The sequence below is a fragment of the Typopeltis vanoorti genome, chromosome 26 (genome assembly GCF_054136105.1).
Source record: "Typopeltis vanoorti isolate ZY-2024b chromosome 26, IOZ_Tvanoo_1.0, whole genome shotgun sequence".
NCBI classification, from domain to species: Eukaryota; Metazoa; Arthropoda; class Arachnida; order Uropygi; family Thelyphonidae; genus Typopeltis; species Typopeltis vanoorti.
The window spans coordinates 5,703,833-5,727,846 of NC_143574.1; the positions used below are offsets into that span (position 1 = coordinate 5,703,833).

The following is a 24,014-nucleotide window of genomic DNA, read 5'->3' on the forward strand; positions in this document are numbered from 1 at the left end:
ACATTTTCTATGGCGCTTTCACTTTCCTGCATTACATCCTTAATATTAGTCACTTCATTCTTCTATCCACTTCCTCATGAAAACATTTCTTGCATTCTGTCATGAGACATTTCCGATATACCCTCTCTTCTCTCTTTACTCTCACTTTCATACCATAAAAACTATTCGCTCTTGCTAATGAGTATATTGACTGCATCAAACCACACAACACCCCTCATATTAAACTCATTAAATAAAGAAATCCTTGACCACCATATTTTCATATGTATCATTGCCACATAAAATGCTGTTTAAACAATATTCCATAAGAAGATTTGCAAACACACAGGCACAAGCTGAACTACTGTCTAAAGTAAGGAAAATACTACCAATAACGATTATTGATATCATGAATATATATATACTAAAATAAAAAGACCTATCTGTATGTCACTGGCAACACTAGCAACACCAACTAACAATGAAATAATTTCAGATGTTATTTGAATTACAAAAAGTAAATTTAATATTTAGAAATTTGCAATAGATGAAGCTTTTGAGAAGTTAGGAATATTATATATCTTGTATGATGTGTATATTTGCAGTATATTATAGTACACACACACACACACACACACACACACACACACACACACACACACACACACACACACACACACACACACACATATGTATATATATATATATGTTAAAGATTCCAAGAAATTTTAATCCTTTTCCCAAGTAAGCAAAACAAAGTTTGGCTCATGAAATATATTCATGTCTGAGCTACTTGTATATAGAGGCTGATGACTTCATATTACTTGCATTAGTATGTATCCCATAATGCAAAGCACCCTCCCCCCTTTCAGGCATATATAATGCAATGCATAATGAGAAGGGCCACTACCCAAACTGGTTTCAACCTTTATTTTCTTCAGTGGGAGCCAGATACAGGAGCGATACCATGGTTGAAGTAATGCAGAAGTCATATATATCCCATATACAAGTAGACAAAAGGTGCTAGACCTTCTTAATAAAAATCTCTGGATGAGAGAAAGATGTAGAACCTTTTTTACCTTGGGTGTAATATATGTTAAAGATACCAAGAAATTTTGTACTTGGTTTTAATCCTTTTCCCAAGTAAGCAAAAACAAAGTTTTGCTTGTGAAATATATTCATGTCTGAGCTACTTGTATATAGAATATATATATGCAAGAAATTAACATAAACTGGGTTGTATATTGGTCGAAGGATTTTAATAATTGATACTAAGTAAAAAACACCAAGTTTCGCCAACTTAGCTGTTTGGCTTCGTCCGGGTGTTTAAAAGAGATACAAAACAACATTCCTTCACGAACAGTTTAAGTTGTTTTGTATCTCTTTTATACACCCTGATGAAGCCAGGCAGCTAAGTTGGCGAAACTTGTTGGTGTTTTTTACTTAGTATCAATTATTAAAATCCTTCGGCCAATATACAACCCAGTTTATGTTAATTTCTTGCATTCATTAGATGGTCAAAAATAATATAGAATATATATGATGTGTATATTTGTATGCCGAGTGCATATACAGGGTGTTCGGGATAAATTTGACAGTTTCGTAAGGAAAAAGAAAATCTTCTTTGTATCTATTAAATTTAATGAATTGACAAAAAAACATTACAGGCAGAGTTAATTACAATACTATCAACAAGATTTACTCAAAATAACCACCATTAGCATCGATCACAGCTTCAATTCTGCTTCGGAACCTCGAACAAGCTGATGCTACAGTCTCCCTGGGAAGGGCTGCAAAAACTGTTTTAATTTTATCCATTAACTGGGCTTTTGTATTACTGGAAGTGCGATTGGTGTCTTTTTCAACTGCGCCCCATACAAAATAATCCATGGGGTTAAGGTCTGGGGAGTTTGGAGGCCAAACATTTGGACTGGTGAAGTCGTAGAAATTTTCAGACAACCATTTTTGACTTTTCCCAGAGGTGTGGCAAGGGGCCGAATCCTGCTGCCATACATACGGCCTACCATTGGCTACCCTTGTTATCCAGGGCTTGACTACAGTTAGCAACTCCACGAACAAAGCCCGAATTCCAATGCCAGGGTTCTTCAACACCTGTTCCTGCAGATTTGCGAGGAATTCTGCTGTACGAACGCAATCAGATCGTCTGCTAGGGATCTTTCTTCTTGCTACATCCTCGTAGTCACCATTGCAAGTCTCTAGTTCATGCCTGATTGTTTTTACTGTATTCAGGGAGCATTGGGCAGCAGTCGTAATATCCTTATTTTGATGGCGGGCACGAATCATCATGATACAAGTTATTCTCTTCCATGATTCAGGTGGGTTCCAGCTATCCATCCTTTCTGACATCTTGTATATGAATGAAGAAGGGTCCAAACTTTTAAATGAAGAGTAGTGTGTGTTAATACATGTAACTTACGGAAAAATATAATTAATTATAAATATGTCAAATTTATCCCGAACACCCTGTATATGAGGGTTGTTCGATAAATCCGTGCAAAAATGAAGAAGATAATTTTTTTAGGACAAACATTTTTTATTTTTCAACATCTCCTTTGAGGTCTATACACTTAGTCCAGCGATGCTCGAGTTTTTTGATTCCGTCCATATAGTATGATTTGTCCTACTCTTCAAAATAGGGAGTTGTTTTGGCAATCACCTCATTGTTTGATGAAAATCTCTTTCCTGCCAGCTGTTGGATCCTACTTGTTCTTAATCTATACTTTGGATCCGACATGATTACAATTACTATGTTCTTAACTAATTGATAAGTTGTGAGTTGATTTCTAATTCAAATATAGAGAAAATTTATATTTAAAGACTGCGCCACTCTATATCTGAATTAGTTCAAGAATTGAAGAAAAATCAACCTTCAACTATTTCTCCTTAAAATATATACTGGCCGAGTATATTTGACTTACTTAATTTACCCGCTTTGGTTCGAATATTTTATGAATGGTGCAGTAAAAGAGATTCAGGCAAAATACAACTTTAGATAAACAAAAACAAACACTTAATTTAGAATCACAAATTATACACATAAGTTCAAAATCATTAATTAAGATATTACAAATGCTTTAGCTCTTCTGATAATACAGTCATACAAACTCAGGCATTGGTCAGTTATCTGAAATACAGTCTTCACACAGTTCACTTAACACGTAATAAAGCTTAATGTCATAAAATTCTTTAGTGATCATTCACATTAACATCTCATAGTTTTTTTAGTTTGAAATACAATTTATTGGTGGCAATACTTTTTCACAAGCTTACACTTTTAAATCTACGCTTCAGCTAACCTCCGCAACAGTTACTATTAGTATAGGGATATTCTAGGAAGAAACACACTCATATCTCTGCATAGGAATATTAATGGTTGGAATATTCTTACCGACAATTTTCCTTCTTCATATACTTATGTGCGAACACCTTTTGTAACTGTATACACTTTAATCAATTAACGGCACTCATTAAAAAAAAATCTTCTTAGAAATAACTGGAGTAATTAACAGTCACAATACACACAATCAAATGTTCTTGCATAGATCAAACCGCTTGCACTACATTTGACATCACTTAACTAATTCAGTGTTCTACTAACAACTCTTGTACTAAGGTAACACACAATAATTCCTTATCTTGAAGTTTAGTATGCACAGTTGCCTACTCCTTCGACATCAATTTAATCCTTTAGGTACCATAATTCTTAACACCGCTATCTTTAAATTCAACTTTGTTGCCTCTAATTATTCTCTAGTTACTTCGTGCTATGCTTCAAGTTTCCGCGTGTCCTTGAAAGGTCGGCCCTGAAATTAAATCTCAACTCAAGTATTGCTAGTCTATTTAGTAGTCACTCAGCTGTTTTCCATAGCTATAATTGTTATTCTACAGCTTATTAGCTAACCGCCTCTCGACTAGTAGACTTTATTTAACTGCTTGAGTGACTTGCCGACTCACTATTATCGCACTGTGATTCCCGAATGCTCCGATTCCAAACTAATGCCAATCTCTCTCTCCTATAAATCTCTGATGCTCTCCCTTTTCCAGCGTTCCTCGCTTTTTATATCCGTTTTTCCCGCCTAAATTCTTCTCGTGATCTCTTTAACTAATTCCTTTTTAGTAAACTTTCAACTTTCTCCCCACGTTCTGTTCCAAAAACGTGCTCGTTCACTTACATACGTTTCCATGACAACCAAACAAAATATAATAAAATCAAGGTATTGCATAACGCTAAACTTCTACAAATAAGAATTAATAGAGAATATTTATATTTCAATTAATGCGCAGTTAAAATATCAAATACAAGTTCTTATAATATTAACATAATAATAAAGTAGCTTAATAATATTTAATACAGTCTTTTCATTATTAATACATATATCTTGATTAAATAATTAAATAAAGTTAAAGGTAGTTATATGAATATCAAATTATAAAATAAGTTATTTACATTAAATAATGTTTACAAGTCTAGCCTTTGTGATGGAAGATCATGTTGGATTCTGAAGCAAATAATAATTACTCTAATCTCTATATATTCAGAATCCAACACAACCATTTCTTCATGTTTGGAAACAGATAGTAGTCCGAGGGAGCCAAATCTGGAGAGTATGGGGGATGCGAAAGGACTTTGTAGTGTAAATCTAACAATTTTGCAGTCACGATTGCAGAAGAGTGAGCAAGTGCATTGTCGTGGTGAAAAAGAATCTTCTTTTTCGCCAAGTGGGGTCGTTTTTCCTTTATTTCATTATTTAAATGATCCAGCAAAGTCGCATAATACACTCCAGTAATTCTTTTGCCATTTTCCAAGAAGTCTATGAAGATTGTGCCACAAGCATGATGGTGGCCATAACCTTTCCTGCTGAAGGAATGGTTTTCTCTTTCTTTGGTGCAGATTCCTTGCTTGCAATCCATTGTTTTGACTGTTCCTTGGTCTCTAGCTAGTAGTAATGAATCCATGTTTCATCCACTGTTACAAAACGATGCAAAAATTCCTCTGGATTCTGTTGAAACAGCTTCAAGCTGTCCTTGCAACAGTTCACACGTTGACGCTTTTGATCCAGTGTGAGCAAACATGGCACCCATCTTGTGGATATCGGTACACAATAAATAACGGAAAAAACTCACATAGAAAGATTATTTATTGTCAGTTAGTGTTTAATTTTGAGCTTAATGTACTGAAGATGCCTGTGACACACAGGCGAAAATTATACTAATAAATAATCTTTCTACGTGAGTTTTTTCCGTTATTTATTGTGTACCGATATGTCTACTCACGGTTTACCTCTTTTAAAACTCATCTTGTGGATAGTTTTGTTATATGTAAATGTTCATGTAAAATATTATGTACGTGGTCATTTGAGATGCCCACAGCCTTAGCAATTTCACACACCTTTGCTCTTCTATCATTCATCACCATATCATGGATTTTTTTAATAATTTCTGGAATAGTGACCTCAACAGGGCATCCAGAACATTCAGCGTCGCTTGTGTCCTTTTGGCCACTTCAAAAGTTACTAAACCATTTATAAACAGTTCTAATCAAAGGCGCAGACTCACGATTATGGTTATCAAGCTTAACTTTGGTATCCTGAGCATGTTTTGCCTTTCAAAAAGTAATGTTTAACTAAAATTGTTTCTCTTCCATTTTTCACAAATCACATTACTTGATTGATTCAAATGAATGCCAAACACGGAGTAATAGATCTATCTGACTGAAACTTAGTGTGTGATCCTCCAACAGTTGCCAGCACCTAAAAATAATCTCGATACATACTGGTGGTGCCATCTCTTCAACTTTGCATGGACTTATCAAACAGCCCTCAATTTTTTTTTTTTTTTTTAATAAAAAAAAATTGTTATAATTAGTCAAATTATATTACACATTTTATAAATATTTGAGAACTGATACATAAAAATTATATTTCAAAAATATTCATGGATATATTTGAAATTACTGCATGTCAAACAGATTAATCAAATTATTCTTATTCCAGATATACGAGGGTGGTCTGAAAAGTTCTTGGCCTAACAATGAAAAAACAAATTTATAATTTCAAAATTATTTTTATTTTTTCAACATAATCTCCCTTAACCTCTCTGCTGGCCGAGGTGGATGAAATAGTGAGACCAACTTGTACTTCTTATCCATGTTATTCAATAGGTGTTACAGAATCATATCCAGATTTATCTGGATGTATATATATGTCCTGGCCAGTTGGGGGAGGGGGGGTTAAGACTAATACATTTATTCCAATGATGCTCCAGCACCATTATCCTGTCCTTATAGTGGTTCTCAGTAAGATCTGCAAAATACCCCTCCACAACTGCAATCGTCTCTTGATTCAAAGACAAACGTGACAGCGAGGAAGAGTTTTTAGTTTTGGGAAGAGACGAAAGTCAAAGGAGGCCAAATCTGGAGAATAGAGTGGATGTTCCAACAATTCATAGTGCAGATCCCTTAATTTTCCCATTGCCAAAACACCTTTGCTGGCAGGTGCATTGTCCTGAAGGAAGATGATTTTTTTCTTCTGCACCTGCCAGCAAAGGTGTTTTGGCAATGGGAAAATTAAGAGATTTGCACTATGAATTGTTGGAACATCCACTCTATTCTCCAGATTTGGCCTCCTTTGACTTTCGTCTCTTCCCAAAACTAAAAACTCTGCCTCGGTTATTGTTAAAAACAATATTCCCCGGTTATTGTTTTACCCTTTTCAAGATAATTAATAAACAAAATGCCTTTAGCATCCCAAAACACTGATGCTATGACCTTGTCTTCTTTGGCACTGAACAACTGGCTTCTGTCCACTGTTTTGACTGCTGTTTGGATTCAGGTGTGTAATGGTGAATCCAAGTTTCATCCATAGTAATAAATCGGCTCACAAAATCAGTTTTATTCTTGTTAAAATGCTTGAAGCACTGTTCAGAGATTTTCATGCAAGTGCGTTTTTGATCTGCTGTGAGCAAGCACAGCACCCATCTTGCACAAAGCTCTTTTATTTGCAATTCTTTATGCAAAATATATCGTACATGTTCTTTTGAAATGCCTATAGTCTCAGCAATTTCACCCCTTTGACTCACCAGTCATCCAATACCATATCGTGCACTTGATCAATGATTTCTGGTGTTGCTACACTTTTTTGGACATACTTCACGTGGATCATCTTCAAGGCTGGTACAGCCACGTTTAAACTCGGCAGCCCATTTCTTAATTGTCGAAAATGAAGGATAAGAGTGCTCATAAATTTTATGAACTTGGAATGAATTTCTTTTGGCGTTAAACCTTCTTTACAAAGAATTTTATAACTGCACAATACTCAGTTTTATTCATTTCAAGGGATGCCGACAACACTTTTGCTTTAGACAGCTGTATAAAACAAACTACTTGATAGAATGACTTGCATTTTCACATGGATGCTTATGACAGATGTATACCAACTTGGAAAAAAAAATCTTGCCGATAGTTTTGCCATGTATGGTTGAGGTCAAGAACCTTTCAGACCACCCTCATATTTCTGACTCACATTTCTTTCAATATTCTAATTATTAATTTCACACTATTCTTGAAATTAAACTGTTTTTTAACTATCATTATTATTATTATCTGAAACCTTCAGGGAATCAAAGACTCATCGATGAAGGCTATCGCCAAACCAGCTATCATATCTTCTTTTAATCTCATTTACACTAGATGCACTCACCACTTCAAGAAGCAAATTGTTCCACTCACTCACTTACTATTCTGTGACAGAAAAATCTAGCTCTTACCCCTTTTCTTAACTGCAGACAAACTTAACTTCCATGGATACCCCTGTGTTTCTCTCCCCACCTTCCATTCAATGAAAAATTTCATCAGACAATTTCTTTTCATATTCTGATTTAGTTTTCTGAACGATACGCATAAGTTTTTTGGCCTGCACTTTATATTTCATAATTGCTCTCACTTATTCTCATGATATTCCTCCCACATAATCTTCTCCTTACATATCTCTTGCTTACTAAGATTTTGCATCTATTTCACTCCTACCCCATTTGTATTTTGAAGTCTAGGGATACCTTCAGATACTACCTTATTTAAGCACTTTTTCAAAGATTCCCAATCATTGCTGATATCTTACTTATTCAGTAGCTGATACTGTGACTAAAGATAGAATTAGGACAGGTCACACACTGAGCTACAAAGCTGGAAATTATTACCAGCTCAGTGTGTGACCTGTCCTAATTGGAACATTATATAATTAGCTACTTCCCAGGAAAGTATGGCATGATTACTAGTCACTAACTGATGGTAAAATAGTCATATACTTAAATGAGACCCCTTTTGATGCTGTGATCAAATGCGACACTCTTTGACCTCGAGCTTCTTCTTTTGCATGTTGCTTTAGAAAGTTTGGTCTTGCAACGACTCAATAAATTCTCCTTTGTTTTATCATGAGATTTATCTTCTACCAAATCAATATTTGGTTCATTTAAGTCACCCGTAATGATTCCTCTTTTATTATCCATCAGAGTAATTTGGCAATACATTTTATTGTCCCAAGCAGTTGAACCACCAGATCTGTAGTAACACCCCACGATATATTTCATCCTGTTAGCCTCCACTTCACACCAAATAGGCTCAAACTCACTGCTACATGGGACATTATTACCATTATTGCTTTGTGCATTTCTACCCTAACTGGACTCAAGTCATCTGATATCATTAGTAATACACCCCTCCTCTTCTGTCTGTCATTGGTAAAATAACAATCCTAGTTACAACATCTGAGTCTGATAGCTAGGTTTCACTAATGCCAACAGTCTTAGGCCATAATGTATTCAATAAAGCAACAAACTCAACCCTTTTGTTCTGATACTCCTGGTATTTATGTATAGACATAACAAATTACCACCTGGCTATTTCATATACTTAGCCATTTAATCTACGGTTCTGTTGAACAACTTTCTCTCCCACAGATACACTCAGATGGTCCAAACCCAAAGAATGCATTTTCACCCCTTCACCAGATACATAGCCATGCTCAATGTTATGATATGAATAACATTGAGCATTTAGCCATGCTCAGTGCTATGCATATCATTATTGTATCTGCATACCATAACTGAACTTTTCTACACATTATTATAATTACGGCTATTATAGCCTGTTTTTGTTTAGGAGTGTCCCTTATTTAAATACATTGGCTATCAATACTCAAGAGGGGTATATATATTTAGGGCATTATTGGTCAGTATAGAAGGCAATTAAGGTAGAATAAAAGAGGTGGAAAAATTTTGGTACATACCTTTTTTGATTCTACAATGTCTTCCACTTCCATGATCTTGCTGAAGGTTGTTTACAAACGGGGGGAGAGAAGAAGGAGGGAGCGTGGGGGTGTGTTTTGACGCGGGAAAATAAGTGTGGATAACCCGGGTTAATATTAATAATATATATATATAAATGGATACATATATTATTTTGAATTAAGGTGCATTTTTGTCGGGGGGGGGGGGGGAAGGGGAGGAGGGGTATACTTATGAAGGGTTAATGGGGTGTGGAACCATTTCAGTCATGTGACCATCCTCGGAAATTTGTCGGAAATGAGTGGAGGATGGTCAAAGTTTCGAGGACGGTCACATGACCGAAACGGTTCCACACCACGTTAACCCTGCTCCAGTTGCCACCTAAGTATACCCTTCCCCCACACACACACACAAAAATGCACCTTAATTCAAAATAATATATGTATACATTTATATATATATGTTATTAATATTAACCCGGGTTATTCAAACTTATTTTCCCATGTCAAAACACACCCCCACGCTCCCCCCCACGTTTGTAAACAACCTTCAGCAAGATCATGGAAGTGGAAGACATTGTAGAATCAAAAAAGGTACGTACCAAAATTTTTCCACCTCTTTTATTTTACCGTAATTGCCTTCTATACTAACCAATAATGCCCTAAATATATATACCCCTCTTGAGTATTGATAGCCAATGTATTTAAATAAGGGACACTCCTAAACAAAAACAGGCTATAATAGCCGTAATTATAATAATAGTGTTTAAGAGGAGTAACATGGGAATTTTTCCCAGAGACTATACTTAATTTTCTACACATTTTCACGATTCCTCCCATGATGATCTAGTTTCTCTGACTCTCTGTATTAGGTTTCTCTCCTGACTCTGTAAAAAATTATTAATGTATGTTATTGTTTTAATTATGTTTTTCAGTTTAAAATAATCTCTATATGTTTCCTTAAAAAAGTGTGAGGAAAATACATGTACTATATGCTTAATTCTTAATCATTAAAAAAAAATAAAGTTGTTGTCAATGAATGAATTAGAGAACGTAGTAATGCTTCTAGAAAATACCTCTCCAGCTTCAGTGACCCAGAACCTAACAAAATTGGAATTGACAACGCCGAAATCATTGAAATTAAATCCGGACATTGCAATTACTAGAGCCAATAAAGGCAGTGCCACAGTTATTCTAAATTGTACTACTTATGTGGAAAAAAATGAATCTAATAGTCTCGGACAGCAGCACCTATCAACTTGTTAACTATGAAATTACCAATCGAATAAAAAAGAAAAACAGAGAAGCTACTTAAATTAGTCACCACATGGCCCTAAGATACTGTTAAAAAATTAATTCCATACTACGCTAATTCCCTGAGAATTTACGGTCTACCAAAGATTCACAAACAAAACACACCACTCTGGCCGATAGTCAAAGGTAGTCTATACCTTCTAAGCTGTCTAAGCCCCAATTATCACCTAGCCAAGAAACTAGCATCAACACTCAAGGAGTTGGTACATCATTCCCCCTCCTATATTAAAAACACACAACACTTTGTAAGCAAAATCAAAGACATCACACTGGAAAAAATTATTTATTAATCAGTTTTGATGTCTCTGCCCTCTTCACAAATGTCCCACTCAATGACACAATCCTTCTATAACAGGACAAATTCCATGTACTATGTTCTGGCTATTTTATGTGGCAAAACACTTTCTACCTACAAAAAGAAGGCACAGCCATGCGCTCACCATTATCCTCCCCTATTGTTAATTTTTACATGGAACATTTTGAACAACATGCTCTAGATTGCTCTCCTTTAAAACCCCAAATCTGGCTTAGATACAGTGATGATGTTTTCGCTATCCGACCCCATGGCCACCAGACATTAGACATTTTCCTCAGCCACCTAAACGAACAAAACAAACGCATACAATTGAAATTGTAAATGCAGAACACACTTCTGTTTCTAGATACACTTGTCACACATCTTCCTTCTGGCAGATGTGTGACAAGTGTATCTTTCCTTCACTGTTTATGGGAAACTGACACATACTGGCCAATATATATACAAAAATTCCTACCACCACCCAACACAAAAACTAGAGGTTATTAATAAACTAAAAAACAGGGCTGTGAAGATTTGCTCCAATGAACAAGCACTTAAAGTTGAATTAATAGTTATCAACAATACCTTCCTAAAAAATAGTTACAGCCAAAATACTATGAACAAAATTCTGCACAAGACTTCACTTAAAAAACAAAAATAAACAATACTATAATAAAACTGTAACCATTCCATACATTAAAGGGATATCAGACAATATAAACAGAATACTACAAAAATACAACCTTAAAATCACCTTTAAACCCCCTGCAAAATTAAAGAACTTGCTCAACTCATCCAAGCCACCTCTCTCTCCATTGGCCCATCCTGGAGTATACCATATTCATTGCACCTGTAATTTGCCCTATATTAGGGAAACAGAATGTACAATTCCTATCAGAAAAAAGGAACATAAATGACACATTAAATATAATAACTAGGGTCAAGCTGGTCTCTCTGATCATGCCCTGAACACTTTACATAGAATTGACTGGAAAAGCACCTGTTGTTTACATCACACCAAAACATGGGAATGTAAATTTAAGTAGGCCTGTGAGATTCTTATCAACCACCCTAATCTTAACAATAATGACGGTCTAAAAATCCCAAGCACATGGAAGGCACATATTTACCCACTTAATCTTTCTCCCTAAAAGTTAATTATAAATAGGACCATAGGTAATCCAGGATCTAAATCTAATATAACAACTGTCATGTTAAATTAGGACATCCTTTTTACTGTAACAAAACTATCTATGTGAAAGAATGTTTCTCTGATGTTGTCTTAAATAGAATATAGCTTTGATGTAGTTAATTTATTTTATTTCATTTTTTTATTTTATTTTCGCTAGAGGTCAGGCCAGTAGAGTAGTCTTTGATCAAATTATTGTCTCTTCAGCATACTATGTGAAATGTAATTTAGCTTGTCTTTGTATATATATATGTATATACTCCAGATGATGACCTTAATATGGAGGTTGAAACGTTGGGAAATTAAAATAATTATTTATAACTCAGTTGTAGAGTCCATAATTTGTGTAAAATGAGTGGCTTTTTCTTTTGTATTGTGTGTGTGCATGCACATATCCAAAATAAAACTCAGACATTTAGATATATAATTGTTTGGAAAAGATGTGTGTAATGTGAAAGTGCAGTTTCTTACAAGCAGTTATTTAATTGCAAACTGTTAACATGAATAAAATTTAAAATAAAAATAAAAAATAACATTAATATATTCATTGTGAAGAATTTATGGAAACAAAAACACATGTTATAGTAATTATGAAATGTTATTATATAAGTAATAACTATATTATATATATAATTATTCATATATATATATATGAATAATTATGAATAATATAAGTAAAGTAATTACTCCAACACATGTGTTTTTATATCTATAAATTTTTCACAATGAATGCTAACTACTGTGTAACTTAAAAGAAAGAATATTAATGTATCTTTAGTTATGAATATTTAATGTTATTTAATGGCATTTGAATGAAAATAATACAAGGTAGAGGTTTTATGTCAAATGTATAATATTCAACTTTAATTTGTTTTCAGTTCTCTTGATGAAAACACAGAATATATATTCAGAATTCGTGCCTTTACTTCAAAGGGTGCAGGTCCCTGGAGTAGTAGAGTTAATGTTCAGACTCCTGGAGATGTTCCTCCAGCTCCAACTAATGTTCAAGCTATGTCTACATCAGATCAGTCAGTTGAAGTATGGTGGGACCAAGTACCTTATTTCCTAGATATTCTTGGCTATCAGGTATATGCAGACAAAGTCTTTAATATATTAGTACAGTAGACAATTACTATAGCAAACCTGTTTTCAAAAATATTAACTCCACACTTATTTCCCATGAAACAAAATAATTCTCAGAAATCATAACAAAGGAAATCACATGAAATAACATAAAGAAAATGGTACAGCTTTGTGAGAGCTTACGCCTATCTAGTAACCAAAGGATTAAAAAAACGACCAAGTGTAGATATCACATGATTGAAGTCACCAGATGTGCTGTCTTTCATGTAACACACCACCATTCAGAAAGCAAGACACTGTAATCAGAAAAAGAAAAAAATCAGATTTTCAAAAAAATAAAATAAAAAATACCACATAGCATGCATTCAACACACAGACCAATTATAAAAAGAATGTGGCAAGATTAAAAACCACACAACAACAGAAATATATATAATAAAGTAAAAAAACACATTCACAGCAAGCATGCAACAAAAATATTACCCATAACACCACCATCAGCATAAAAGAAAGAAGCAAGAAAACAACAAACACTTCATGATATTCATGTGTGGATTAAGAAAAAAATATTGACTGTAGATGCATCAAATGAAAGGACTATAGAAACAGGACAACAGCCAACAAAAGAAATACCAGCAGTACCGTCAACACTAAGAGGAATCCCAGCACAAAGAACAGAACAACAGAAAGAAGAAAACAAAATCAAGTACCATCAAGAAAAACATAATAATGTGCAGAATGAACATAGCTATTGGGACACAGAAAATAAAAATAGTAAAAGAAAAGTTTTTCAGGCTCTTATTTTCAAATAATTTATTACTGGAATTTGCAAGTGTAATACAGTATTTTTATTTAATTAAATAAATGTAAATTAGAATATTCTGTTTCAAATTACCAGGAGAACAATGAATGCATTTCATATCATGGTATGATGAGCTGTTGTGTGTGTAACGGACGACCTTCTGCAATAAGTTATGTAGCTCCAGGTCTGATGTGAAGATAATAATAATAATATAATCAACCATTTAAAAATTAAACTTGCTAAATTGAATTTTCACAAACAGCTATTAAATCATTTCTGCTGTAATGGAACATTTAATATTATTATGTCTCACCTCCAAGAACTCATTGCGGGAGGGTACTCTACTCCAATACACATATCTAACTGCTTCTCTTACTACTTAATCCTCCATATATATATGATTAGTACTATTAACTCGGGGTTGGGATATATTCATTTTTCTAAATTAACTGACTTAAAACCTGAGAATTATAACACAATGACATTTATTTGAAAAAACGCAACATGTTTCGTCAAGAATGACTTCATCAGGCGATAAGAACATAGAAAGATATTAAAAGACACTGAAATTAACATTGACACACTCTAAAGCTATACAATTATAAAGCCATAATATTCGACTGTAAATTACAGTTATTATGAGCTTGAACTACAGTCCGAGTTAAAGTTCTATTGTTGTACACCTGTGCGTGTGTGGAATCACGCGATCTCCAGTATCTAATAGTAGAGTTGAAAGAGTCAGGCAAATTATAGCTAAGATTGTTATTCATGTGAAAAGGGTCCAAGGTGATTTCCTTTGACTCGACAATGCGGCGCTCTACCTCATCATGGCAGATGTGTAGGTTTGAAGTTGATGTCCAATTTATTTCATGTTGGTGACTCTCGTTGTTCGTGTTTATTGAAAGCAGGACATGGCTTGACAGAGCAGTTGCTCTGGTTCTTTTATAAGCAATGTCGCGCTGGTGCTCTTCGAGACGTAGTAAAATAGATTTCTCTGTCTGCCCATAGTAAGGCCATATATATATATATATATATATATATATATATGGAAGATTTCAAATTTTATATTTATATATGGAGAACAACACAATTCAGTATGAAAGAAGTATGCTTGGTATTACATGACTGGATTACAAAAGGAATATGTGGATAAGAAATCAAAACAAAGTCTCTGACATCATAGGAAGAGTGAAACATCTGAAGTGGTGATGGGCTGGGCATATTGCTCAAGGATAAGATCAACGATGGACAAAAGAAGTACTGGATTGGATTCCATGAGAGGAAAAACGACCATGACACTAACCTAAATCATGGTGGATTGATGATCTGCAAATCTGATGATATCAATCATCAGATTTGCAGGAGTAACATGGGAAAGGAGAGTCATGGACAGACAGTTTGGAACAGTCTTGGAAAGGCTTCATCCAGCAGTGGATTTGCAATGGCTGCTGCTGCTGATGATGATATGTGTGTGTGGATAGAGGGAGAGCATTCTAGAGTCCTAATGTTGTCTTCTTAGTCACTCATTTCTGGACTCTCTCCAATGTTTCCACATCAAATTGAGAACCAGGTGATCAAATGTAAGCATAGTAATCCAATGTGGTCACAACCACCTCCTTATCCCTACATGTTAGAGTATCTTATCATAGCAGCACTACAATGTACAGTCTTTGCAACACTTGCAGTATGTCCTCAGTATGTCAGTCAGCCATCACTCCCAAATCTCGAATCTCATGCATTTCCTCAGTACAGCATCGCACAGTCTTATATTTCCGCACTCCAAAATACAACCCCTTACACTTATTAATATTAAAACTATGAACCCACTTATTTGTCCATGCGAAAGGTCTATTCAAATCTTCCTAAAAGGAATTAACATCAGCAGTGCTCCTTATAATTCTCACCAACTTTGCATCTTCAGCAAACAACTGAAGATCTCTTGTCAGTCTACATGATATATAATTTACAAACAAGTTAAACAGCAGGGAGCCCAAGAGCAGAACTCTGGTGGGAATGCCTCTGTTTACTCTCCTTTTTTAAGATACTGCTTCATCATGTACAACTTGTTGGTATCATTCGGAGAGCCAATCTCCAATCCATCTAACCAATATTATTATTATTATTAACACCAAACCTCCATGTAGTCAAAAGACTCATCACGGGAGAAAAAACACTGTGTAACGGTGTTTGCCTCCCATAGAATGCAATAGAATTGTGGAAATGTAGATACATTGAATGACATTAAAGCACAGTTTTATGGGCTTTAATGTCATTTAATGTCTGTATTCAATGTCAGGCAATGCAATCTACTCATCGACCACTCTCCGTTCAAAGAACTTACTATTTATGCCCCTGCTCACACCATCCTTATGCAGCTTCCAGATATGTCCTCTTATTCTGCACCTTTTTCCCATTCTATGAAAAATTTCTTCCACATTAACCTAGTAATAACTCTATACTAATTAAACGTCTCAGTCATATTCCCTGTCTTCTTTCTCTTCACAAGGCTTTGCAAACTGCATGCCCTCAATCTGTTCTCATGTCCCATATCCCAAAAACCAGTTATGACATTAGTTGGTCTTCTCTAAATCTCTCCAATATATCTTCATCACTGTGTAAACTAGGGGAAAATTCTGTTCACAATAATCCATATGAGGCCTGATCAAGGTTTTAAAACAATGGAACCAGAACTTCTGTATTTTTACAAGTTAAGGTCCTCCACATTATTGCCACAATCTGATGTGATGTTTTCACAACTTGTGCAATGTGAGCTCTGAACTTCAGATCCTTGTCCACAACCACCACTCCAAGGTCTCTTATCTCCTCAACTACCTTCAGAACAAAGTGTATAATTTGCATCCCATTGTTGCCTACCAAATTTCAGAATCTTACACTTTTGAGACATTGGATTGCTAGTTCCATACTGTTGCCCACTCATACAATCTATTCAAGTCCTCCTGTAAGGCCACATCTGCTTGATGTTATAGTAGATGTTGTGGCCTTACATCATCTGATAACAGTTGTATACCAACAGTTAAACCGATCACAATATCATTAATATACATATACAAATTAAATAACAATATTCCATAAACAGACCCCAGTGGCACACCACTAGTGGCTTCCTTCTTTCCAGATAGTGCTCCACACAACCTGCTGATACCTAGCCGATAGCCATTCACCTATCCGACTCACTAGTCTATCATCCAATCCCATCTGCTTCAGTTCAGTTATCAACCTGTGGTATGGCAATCTATCAGAAGACTTTGCAAAATCTAAGTGTGTACCATCTATATATGTACCTCCCTTGTCCAATACATTCGTCATCTCATTATAGTACTTAAGCAAGTGTGTGTGAAACACATGACCTTCCTTTAACTCCATGCTGAAAAGCACAAAGAATGCCACTGTTATCAACCCATTTTTTAATCTGTATCTCACCATCTCCAATATCTTAACTACAACTCATACAGATATACAGATTGGCCTATAATTTGTTGCCTTAGCCTTATCATCACTTTCGTGAAGTGGAATAATTTCTCCTTCCTTTCACTCCTGTGGACTAGTGCTGTTGCAAGACTCTTGTTTGAACAGGTAGGCCAAGGCTGATGCTACTTCCTTGGAGCACTTCCATAAGACATGGTGATATGACATCAAGTCCTATTGCCTTTTTGACATCTAGCTTACTTAACTCCTCCTATATCTGTTGCTCGTTCACCATTAAATCTTCTCTCATTTTATTTCTTCACTTGAGCTTCTGATTTCACACTGAGTGAAATCAGAAGCACCCTGATGAACTGCCCACTGAATTCCTCAACTATGGCCTCTGCAGTATTCATCGATCTACCATTTTCATCCATTAACTGCATCTTACCATGATCTTCCTTCTACTTTTCACATATAAAAAAACTCATGAGGGTTTTTCTTGGCCTGATTTGCTAAGTTCTAATAATATACTAGCCATTCCCAACCTCTGAAGCTTGTACATCAGTTTATCATGTGCTAATCTACCGAATGCTTTTGTAAAGTCCAAGAATATTCTGTATATGATTCTCCCTTATCTGACACTCATTACCTTATCATAAAATGCAAGTAAATTGTGAAAATGGCTTTACAGATTCATTCATTCAGGCCTATCCTTTACAGATTCATTCTGACCATCATAAAGAATACCATGTCCATCAACTCAATCTTGTAATCTATTCCTAACTAATCTCTCCTATACCTTGACTACCTCTGTAATTATACAGACTGGTCTTTAATTGGAAATTTCTGTCCTAAAACCATGATAGCCTCCATGGCTCAGTCAGTATAGATGAAGCCCTTTGGTTGGAAAGACCTGGGTTTGATTCCCGTCAGTGATGTGAGGAACCTTTATCTGGTCTCTTTTGACTAAAGGTGAGTTAGCCAGTCTCATATGGAGGTAGATTTTTTTTTTTTCACATGGAAACTCGGGTTTTTCGTCCCCTAGAACAGGCACACCGACCCCACGAACACACATGGATTACAGTCACGAATACGTCCCAACGCCGGTCCTGAGCCCGGATAAAATTGGGGGGGGGGGGAGCATTGGTGAACTACCCTGTAAAAATCTAACGAGGAAAATATTTGTGGGCAATGCCTACAAAGTCACCTACAGTCGGAAAGGACTGAAAGGGAAAACTAGAGAACCATGATAGTGCAGTGGTACTATTTTTGCCTTCCTTCCACTTCTTAGGAACATTACCCACCACAATCAATGGCTCCAAAATAGACCCTTGCAGCACACTAGTGGTAACTTTCCTCCTCTGAAATATTGCTCCCCATACACAACCTGCTGATATCTATCAGAAAGCCAATTTCCAATTCAGTGCACTAATCTACAATCCACCCCTATCTGTTTCAGTTTAATTATCAGCGTTTCATGTGGCAATTTTTACAGGCTTTAGCAAAATTATATAGCAAATTTCAAACATACCACTCTGTATGCATCATCTTTATCCAATGCACATATTACCTTGTTACAGTAAGTAGATTGCTAAATGATAATCTCCCTTTAGCAAACCTATACTCCATTAAAGAGATTGTTGTTGTTGTCAACCCAATTCTGAGCCTGGGTCCTCATTAGTCTCTCTAACACTTCTACCACAACTCTAGACAACAGATTGGTCTATAATTCGAAGCCTTAGTCTTATCATCCCCCTTTATGAAGTAGAACAATTTTGTCCTCTTTGCACACTTTTCAAACTTGGGAAAATCTAAGACGTGTCAAAGTTGTTGTTAACTCCCTGGAACATTTCCCCATGACATTTGATGATATGCCATTAAGTTCCACAGCATTATTGACATCATGTTTACGCATTTCGTCATATACCTCCCGCTCATTCATCATTAGTATCGTCTCCTCCCTCCCCATTGAACTCGAGTTCTGTATGATGTTACTTTCACAAGGATGAAATACATTTACGAACTGCTCATTTACCATCTCTGCTATATTCTCCTCAGTGCTTATTATTCTACCAGTATTATCCTTCCATAATCATGCTTTCTTCTACTGGCCCTGTATCAAAAAAAAAAACTCCTTAGGATTTCTTTAGGCCTTATTAGCTAACTTGCTAATACTTTACTAACCTCTCTTGCTTTCTTTTTTGTACTCCTCATGAAACTGATTATTATCAGTCATATAGACAGGTCTATATGACTGATATAATGATCAGTCATATAGACTATATAGACTTGGAGAAATTAGTCAAAAAAAAAAAAATACAGGATTGGATAGATGAAAATGAGATACTGTATGGGGGACAACATGGTTTTGTGAAGGGTAGATCATGCCTCGGTAACTTGCTCACGTTTTATAACACAGTAACGACTGAACTGGGTAATGGGTTTACAGTGATACTGCTGGACCTGGCTAAGGCATTTGACAGAATACCACATGGAATTCTAATCCATAAACTACAACATATGGGAATGGATATGGGGTTGGTGAGATGGATAGGTGGGTGGTTGATGGAGAGATATCAGAGAGTAGTTTATTCAGGAGTAGAGTTCAAAAGACGGCCTGTGACTAGTGGTGTGCCGCAGGGTTCATTTGTTCGCTGATGATGCAAAGTTAGGTAGGGCAATAGTGAACGCAGAAGATGTCAAAATCTTGCAAGATGATTTGGGTAGTTTGGAGGACTGGACTAAGGAAAATGGATGTCAATTTAATGTGGCAAAATATAAGGTTATGCATTTTGGGGTGAAAAGATTAGCAGCAATATATCACATTGGTGGAATTGTACTCCAGGAGATTGATGAGGCCATGGACTTGGGAGTGTTGGTGGATAGGGGGTTGAAGTTTAGGGGGCACATTGCAAAAGTGGCTAAATCAGCTCATCTAATCACTTGAATGCTGAAGAATACTTTGACGAGCAGAGATAAGCAAGTTATTGTTCCTCTGTATCGAGCCTTGATAAGGCCCCATCTCAGCTACTGTGCCCAGATTTGGTCACCTAGGTTTCTTCTTGATGGGGAGGAGGTTGAGAGGATCCAGAGGCGAGTGACCAAGATGATAGCAGGTCTATGGAATGAACCTTATGAAAACAGGTTGAAGATTTGTGGGTTGCAGAAATTGTTTGATAGGCGGAAAAGGGGAGATATGGTTGAGACATTCAAATTACTGAAGGGTTTCTATAAGATTAATTCAGAAGATATTTTTGAGAATAGGACTGGTGGTGGTGGGAGGACTAGGGGCCATCCATGGAAGCTGGGCAAGAATGTGGTTAGCAAGGGTGTTAGAGCTAAGTTTTTTACTTGGAGAGTGGTGAATGAGTGGAATAAGCTGCCAGAGTCTGTTGTGGGTGCTATGACTGTGAATGAGTTCAAGGCGAGGTGTGATAGATACTGTGTGAATGTCGAATAGTTGTTCTTGGCATGATGTTAGGGCCTCCCTCGATGAGTCTGTCGACTCCTTGGAGTTGCCCGAAATAATAATAATAATAATAATCTCCATAATGCCTTCTTCTTCCAAATTTGGGTGCCTCACCCTCTTCATTCATCCATTTCATACCTATCTTATTTGACCTGCTGACCCTGGGAATGCATTCAGACATTTCCTCTGGCAGACAGTTCTTGAACAGCTCCCAAACAACATTGATCTCCTTTACATCCAATTCTTCATTCCATGATACAACTGCAAACTGTCACCTAAGTTTGTTATAATCAACAGCCTTATAGTTCCACATATATCCTTTTCCCACAGAAGTACTGATATGGCTGACCACCACACAGTTAATCACTTCATGGTCACTTTCACCAATTGGAGAGAGATTTAACACTTTATTTACAATACTGTCCTCTGATAATCAAATCCAACACCCTTGATCCCTATGTATTATCTGTCATGTGCTATAGGTAGCACAAATCTCAATACCTCAAAATCTCAAGAAATTTATTCTCTTTGCGCTAATGTTGTCTCCTCATTCCAGTCTATATTACATAATTAAAATTACCCACAGTGATCATCTTTTCCTATAAGTATATCATTCTGCCTATGCATTTCCTTCTCACTACTCTCCACATTACCGGGTCTATAGCAACACCTAACTAGATATTTCATTCTGTTCACCTTCACCTCACACCATACTTCTTCAAAACTGCTATCACTGTTTGCTTCTTTCATCTCAACCTTAGATGGGGATAATTCCTCTGCTACCATCAATAGTGCTTCTCCTCCCCTTTTTTGCTCTATCTTCATTAAAAACATCATATCCATCCATGTCTATTCTTGTCAGAATGTTATCCTCATCTAATCCTGTTTCACTTATTCCAACAATTTTTAGGTGAATATACTCTGTTAATGCTGCAATTTCCATTTTCTTTATTTAGAATACATCTGGCACATTTGGAAATATATGTACTAGTTAGTCCGCACAGTTAGCCTAGTGGCTATGCGCTTCGCAACCATTTGCCTGGGGAAGGAGTGTCCTAGGTTCGATTCCCGTCGGTGACGCGAGGAGCTGAAGGATCTTCCTCAGCCATAGCCAAGTTAGCCAGTCTTGGGCGTGGACAGCAGGGTTTTTTCCCCAGTTTATTCTTGGGTTTTTCATCCCGCAATGCAGGCAAACTGGCCTTGAGAACTCAACACTACAGGCCATAGGATACACTGGGGCATAAGGCTGACCACCTTATCCTGTAAACGGAGTTAGGTCCAATGATCAATGGACCCTCGACACCACAAGGTAAAAGAGGGTATAAGGAAGATGATGATGATGATGTACTAGTTAATTTTAGGTTCTATAACAAGCCTTCCCAACTTCACTCCTCAAATTTGACTCTTTCATTCTCTTCCTCGACCACTCTTCTGTATTACCACCAATCTTATACCACTCCTTAGACCTGTTTGTTTCACTCACATTCCTGATCATCTCAATCCTTTCCTATACATGCATGCACGCACACACACACATCTGCTCTGTATCCATCATCTACCATCTTCACTCAGTATCTTCCTTGTCTACCCTGACCCCCCCCCCATTTCTACATTTCTCCACTCACCACTCGCCTCTTCATTTGCTAGCTCTCCTACTGTACTTTCCTGCTGTTCTACATCACCTCTACCACCTATTGCTTCCTCATGTCATCCATTCACTTCATTCATTACTTTGTCTTGCAGCAATAGTTTCTCCAGCTGACACGCAACAAATGCATTTAAATGTTGCCAATCTTTTTTATACAGCTCCTTCCATCCCTTGAATTCATCCCACACATTTTCACAATGAATTCTTTTCTCTTCACATAACTCCACTGGCATCCAATTCATAATCATTTCTCATCATCTGAACACATCACTATCATACCTGAGTAACATGCAGACTGCCTTTCCTACCACACTGTTATCTTTTAATCTTCTTAGCAACCTTCTGATATCCATACTTACATTCTCTTTGTTGTCATTCAAATCATTTGTGATTGCTACCACTGTCAACTCTTTTGCTCACTTTCTCCTCATATCCAGTGCTTTAATTACTGCGTTCTATATGGCATTTTATGGAGAAATCTAGGAGTATTTGAAACCTATGATTTTATTATTAGAGTTTGAACTCTCGTATCTCTTACTATGAATGTTACTATGAATAGGAAATATACTTCTTTTTCTTCTTCTTAAGCTTTCACGAACCATTAAGGTTCTTAGCTGTGGACTTCGCAACCGTTACCCAAGAATAAGGTAGTTAGCCCTATGCCTCCCAATGTGTTCTATGTCTGTAGGTGCGTGTCTTCATGGAGCTGGTTTGCCTGTTCTAGGGGATGAAAATTTCAAGTTTCTGGGTGAAAAAACCCCCTACCTCTGTATGAGACTAGCTAACTCACCTTTAGTCAAAAGAGACCAGATAAAGGTTCCTCGCATCATGGATGAGAATCGAACCAGATCTTTCCAACCAGTACCGACTGAGCTGCGGAGGCTCATAGGAAGCATACAGTTATCAAGATATTTCAGGAAAAGAATTGTTTCTGCCAAAGACTGTAAGAAATTGCTTCATTCTACTTTTATTTGAATAACAGTTGGATTTAAAAGAGATGGATGTTCTTTTTTGCTGCCATATTTTGAACCCAGATAAGATATAATTTATTATATTTTATAATTTTTTAGATCTGAAGTGGCTTGAAGAAGTTCCATGTTTTTTTTTGTTGTTGTTAATGTTTATTTCAGAATATTGTATGTTTCTTTTCATTGAGCATATCTTAGTATTAAACTCAATTTACTTAATTATTGACAGAGACCAAACAGCACAAGCAGGAGTCATGATTTGGATTCATAACTCCCTTTCAAAACAGTTAAAACATTATAAATTATGGAATGAAAGAATAATAGAAGCTAGAATAAAAATAGATAGAGGCTATTTAACAATAATTGGTTTATATGCCCCAGAAGAGGGAAGAGAACAAGATAATATTGATTTTTCTAATCAGCTACAAAACATATATAATAGAATAAATAAAAATGATTACGTAATTTTAGCAGGAGACTTAAATGAAAGAATTGGAAACACGAACATAAATAATCATATAGGAATACATGGAGAACAT

General features: G+C 36.1%; 1 protein-coding gene across 4 annotated transcripts in view; it reads left to right on the plus strand.

Annotated features, from left to right (window-relative positions):
* Window positions 1–24,014, plus strand: part of LOC150092284 (tyrosine-protein phosphatase Lar-like) — a 1,042,795-nt gene that overhangs the window by 753,363 nt on the left and 265,418 nt on the right. For all 4 annotated transcript variants that reach the window (XM_090415047.1, XM_090415048.1, XM_090415049.1 and 1 more), the window contains exon 18: window positions 12,958–13,165. In XM_090415047.1, the coding sequence (XP_090271173.1) occupies window positions 12,958–13,165 (208 nt within the window). The remainder of the gene's footprint in view (window positions 1–12,957; window positions 13,166–24,014) is intronic.